Raw genomic sequence first — 5,073 nt, 5'->3', positions numbered from 1 at the left:
AAAATCTTATTGGATTTTGATCCGTTAGGTTATGTTTGGCAATGGAATGGACTTAAAAAGTCGATCCGTACTGTAGCAAATTTGATTGATGTGAGAGAAAAAAAATAAGAACGTTTTGTATAAAAAAGTGAAAAATTTTGTTTTGTAATTATTTTTTTATTTGAATAATAATAAAAAAAATAATTGATTTGATGTAAAAAAATAAAAATATTGGGTTAATTTTGAGAGAAAAAGTGTAAAAAAAAATTTGAGGTTTTGGGTCATGGGTCTTCTTTCCAATCCGGCCTCTTGCCAAACATAACCTTAGTGATTTTAAAAGACATTTATAGGTGTAAAAAATGAGAGTAAATGTATCATTCTTCTAAATATATATACACGTTGACAACCCCAAAAGTAACCAATAATCTGCAAAAGAGTTCAACTTCATCATCCAAATGAAGTATTCCCAAAATGTTTGGACTACTACAATTTTTACTACAATCCTCTACAAATTTACGTGGCCGTTCATATGGGTGTCATATGGTATATGACGTGGATGAAAACCTTAACTATCAAATTTTGACTGATAAATTTAATCATTTAAAAGTCAGATGAGTGTCACATGAAAATTTACCTAACAAGTCAGTTTGTAAGAAATTTACCTAACAAACTATAAAACAAAGAAAGACGGTGACCCAGTGAAAACTTCAATGTGAGTTGGTAGAAACGTAGAATAATTATATATGCACTTGCCTTCTGTTCTTTATTCTCGCCAGTGTTTAAGCCACTATATCTTATATACCTAACAAGAAAAGTTGATTGAGACACCAAGTTGGGTTGCCAAAGCCTGCCTTTTTTAAGTGCTCAACAATCTCCCCCGTGGAAAATTACGGAGCCAATGAATCTCAACTTTTTTAATGCGTAAAGTAATACGCAATATTCAGAGAATCGTAAAGGTAGGACAATGGCATCAGAGGCAAAAGACGAGAGAAAATGGAGGTGGAAATATGCCAAGCTCCAGCTAGAAAGTTGAGATGAAATTGGCGTCCATTTTCAATTTCAATTGGTTCCAAGAAGATATCGTAGATAAAGGATAATTCATTGGTTTCAAAGAGTAAGAAAGCACCATGGTGACATTAATATAAGAAACATGAATATTATTATTTATCAAAATAACAGCTTGTAATTGATACATAGGTAAAAACCCCACCAACATATAAGATAACCCCATAAATTAGTATCCCTACAAATTCCAATAGCAAAATGAGATATTAAGTTTAAATGGATCAGCATCTCTAGTTTCACTCACGAAAAATACTCAAGGCTTCAGAGATCTTTCTGCTTGGGTAGAAACTAAAATGAAGAGAAGAATGGCAAAACTAAGACCTATTATTGTGAAGAACCTAATAATTGTATGAGCAGAAAACCTTTCATCCTGCCCAACTTCTTTGTTTTCTCCCAATGGGGGGTACATTCTTTTATCCCCCTTGCCAGTTCCTCTATCTAAATATGATAAATATCAATAAAGATTAAAAAAATGGCAAAAGACTAGTTAAAAGGTTATGATAGAAGCAATTTAGGGGTTAAATATGCTTTTATGCCACCAGCTGCTCCTGTTCCATGTACAATTGCTCCACCCAAGCCGGAAGCATCTCTGATCCTCCAGTGTCAAGATGACACTGCTGCTGCTGCTCCTTCTCAAAACCTAACTGCCCAGGTTTCACAGCCGGGGCATCCTTCACCAGGGACTGAACCCAAGAGACATCCGGCTCATTGACAGTTGCTGGCATCGAGGCTGCAGCCGATGCATAACTGCCGCCATTGCTTCGGAACCCAAAAGAAGCAGATTTCCTAAGCTTGTTCAGCTCTTCTCCCTGGAGTCGCCAGTCCAATTTTCCATCAGGGGAGCCCCAATCCGAAAGGGCAGAAGGCATTAGAGAAGCAGAAGCACCAGGGGAAGAAAGGCCAGAATGACCTTTCACAGAACTTCGCTCAATGAAGCTCTGGCTCCGCATTGCAAAAGCAGCTGACCTTGCATTCAACACTGTGGCTGCTGATGCACCAGATGGGTCAACCCCAAATGACGATGATGCCCTCACAGGAGAGGATGAAAGGCTGGTACCATAGCTTGACCGGAGCTGCTGGCTCATGTTCTGGCTCATGTTCTGGCGCATCTTCATCCCAGTAGGAGATTGCAACTGGGATGCTGAGACATCCATTGAAAGTCCCTGTAATTGAGGCAAAAGGGAAGGATCCAGAGATCCAAAAATGTCATCAAGGTTAGTAGCATTCATCCGTCCAAACCTATTCAATTCCCCACTTCGATCAACCGGGGAGGCAGCAAAAGCTGAAGTATTGGACAAGGGACTCTTCCAGCCAGATGGGGAGGAGAGACCAGATATCTCATCCATCAATTGTTGTTGCCTGCGACGTTGACTTTCAAGCCCAAGCAATTCAATGTCTAAATCCATATCTCTAGCACTTAGAGCACTTTTCAACCGACTACCTGGAAGCTGCAAGGTAGGGGGAACCATGCTAGAGTGGTTTTGCCACATGGTTCCACCCATAGGCGAAGTGGCTCCAGAGGGAGTCATGGGTGGTGTTGAATTGGATGGTAACAACATTGATGAAGTACCGAGGGCAAGTGGGGTGATCGATCCCATGTCCAGAGCAGAATTATTGGCTGAGAAAGATCTTGGAGAAGGCACTGCAGACCCTGTGGATGCATACAGAGGGCGAAGCTCTTCTGGCTTATGAGCAAAGAAACAGACCCTTCTGGTGCATCCTGTCTCATCCTTGCAAAGGCGTGTGCGATACTGAGCAGGGTGAAGCCAACACTCAAAAATACCATGTGCATACTCGCAACCATCTCCTTGCCTGCACGACCCCTTTCTGAACTCTGGGCAAGGGACACAACTATAATGGTACTTCCTCGGATCACGCCGCCTGGCATTCTCCCCCGGATGAACAAAAGGGCACTCTGTCCAGTCATGCGAGTAAGCCCTTGAGCAAGGCTTGACCTTGAACGTATACATTCGAAATTCATCAGTGCTATAAATCCCATTTTTGATATCTGGAAGAGAAAGATCAACAGGATACTCTTTCTTCTCACTCCCATCCTTTGAGAGCCGAGGTGTCAAAGCCTCTTCCAGTTCTTGACCTTCCACCATTTCATAAGACAAACAAAAGGGATCCTCAACACAAGTAAAGCCCTTCAGCATGACCTCCAATTTTTTCTTCCTGGGGTTAGAAGTCGAATTCAAAACCAGAGTGATCAAGTCACTGGGCCTTTTTCCATTAGCATCAAGAGCATTAACATCAGCAGAAGCGTCAAGCAAAAGCTTAACAACCTCAGCCGAAGCAGCAGAGCCACCAGCAGCAGCAAAATGAAGTGCCGTGGCCCCATCTGAACCACAAGCCCTATTAACATCAACAAGACCAGTCTCAAGTATATAATTCAACACACCTTTGCTACCAAACATGGCAGCAATCATGAGGGGTGTCCTCTCTTCAAACCCCATCTTCTTTGACCCAATTCTCCTCCCATACCACAGGCTTGCCTCATCAACATCATGACCCTCTTCTTCCACAGCACTTTGGAAACCGATTAAATCATCGCAGGCTGCTAACTCAAGCAAAAGCGAAAAACTAGGTTGCAACCCCTCTCTTTTCTCCAATTCACTCTCCATGACGAAACCTGTTTGAGAAGGTTTCCTCTTAGAACCACTGCACATGGAAATCCCTCTCTTCTCAGACCTCCACAGGCCCCTTTCTACAAAATTTGAAACAAAGACGGCAATCATAAATGCTATTCCAGAATTTACAAAGAAAGAAAAAAGCAAAATTTCAAAGAAACATTCACCCATAGAAAAATAGACACAGGGACACAGAGAGATAAGGCTTCACTTTTTTCAAAAATATTACTTGAAACATGCCAATAAAATGATAAATTATACCAGAAGTTCAGTACATAAACAAATTCTCAATATTTACTCATTTAGCCATAAACTCATACAACTATTACCCAAATTCAGGCACAGGGATAAGGATGGAACAGAAATCTATTAAGAATCCAACAAACAAAAAACCCAGAATTTATATTACAAGCTTTTCCTCCCATTTTCTCAGCAACCAATCACAGAAGCTTAGAATCATCCACAATAACCAAAAAACTCACAAACAAGAGTTTATTTAAACACAAAACCCAAGTATCAACAAGAGCAAGATGGTACCTTTACAACAAGGAATCCGCAGAAGCAGCTGAAATGCTCACAAAAGCCACACCCTTTGGATTGTCTTCCTCTGCCTTAAGGTTGTTCTTATAAGGTTGTTCTTAACTACGCAAACCCACTTAGGGAGGGAGAGAAAAGTAAAGAGAGAAGGAAAAGACAGAGGGAAAGGCAAGACTTTTCCTTTCCCCTCTCTCTTTCTCTCTCCCTCTCTTTTATGGTGGCGTTGGGTCAAAAAGGCGAGCCTACGAAGCTACCTACGCTCCTCTCCATTCCCCATTTTCCATTTCCCCACTGGAAAATGAAACCCAAATGCAAATCAAAATGAAACCCAAATTCGCGAAACCAAAATGAAATTCAAGCAGGCGGGTCCGACCGGTGCATTAATATCTATTGGGCCACCCACTGACTAATAGCCACGTGTCAGTGATCTAGTAGAAACGGCCTCACCAAAGTGGCCGCATGGAGATTCCGGATTGTCACGCCTTGCGCCTTTTTTTGGCCTTGGTGGATGACGTGGACGCACCTGTACCGTCAGTATGTTTTTCCTTAAAAGTTGTTCCTAATTCGTCACTGATGTCTTTTATCGTCACGGACTGTCAACTAAGATTGCAAACAGCTGTAGTATATAGTTTTAATTTGATAGATCATCAAGGTTTTTTAGAATATTCTATCATAAAAGATTATTTCTGTTCTAAATTTATTATAGACTAAAATAGCAAAATGGAAAGAGAGCCATTTCTTTTGGGACGTAGTGTAAACAAAAAAATTCAATCTTCAATAGAAATTTGACATATTAGGTAAAAATATTAGATATAATAAATATAAAAATACTGTATCTTTAATTTAGATCAATCTCATGAAC

General features: G+C 40.6%; 1 protein-coding gene across 1 annotated transcript; it reads right to left on the bottom strand.

Annotated features, from left to right (window-relative positions):
* Positions 1-1,121: 1,121 nt before the first annotated feature.
* Positions 1,122-4,461, bottom strand: LOC132163458 (zinc finger CCCH domain-containing protein 66). Its single transcript, XM_059573756.1, has 2 exons — positions 4,212-4,461; positions 1,122-3,751 (listed from the first exon to the last, which is right to left on the bottom strand). Exon 2 carries the CDS (start codon positions 3,711-3,713, stop codon positions 1,575-1,577), a length of 2,139 nt encoding a protein of 712 aa, XP_059429739.1. The 5' UTR covers positions 3,714-3,751; positions 4,212-4,461; the 3' UTR covers positions 1,122-1,574.
* Positions 4,462-5,073: the final 612 nt, after the last annotated feature.

The sequence above is a fragment of the Corylus avellana genome, chromosome ca10 (assembly GCF_901000735.1).
Source record: "Corylus avellana chromosome ca10, CavTom2PMs-1.0".
NCBI classification, from domain to species: domain Eukaryota; kingdom Viridiplantae; phylum Streptophyta; class Magnoliopsida; order Fagales; family Betulaceae; genus Corylus; species Corylus avellana.
The sequence above is the reverse complement of the archived record's forward strand: the minus strand, read 5'-3'. Positions and strand labels throughout refer to the sequence as shown.

Excerpts from the sequence above, each read along its gene's own strand:
- LOC132163458 (XM_059573756.1), bottom strand. The coding sequence starts at position 3,713 with ATGTGCAGTGGTTCTAAGAGGAAACCTTCTCAAACAGGTTTCGTCATG.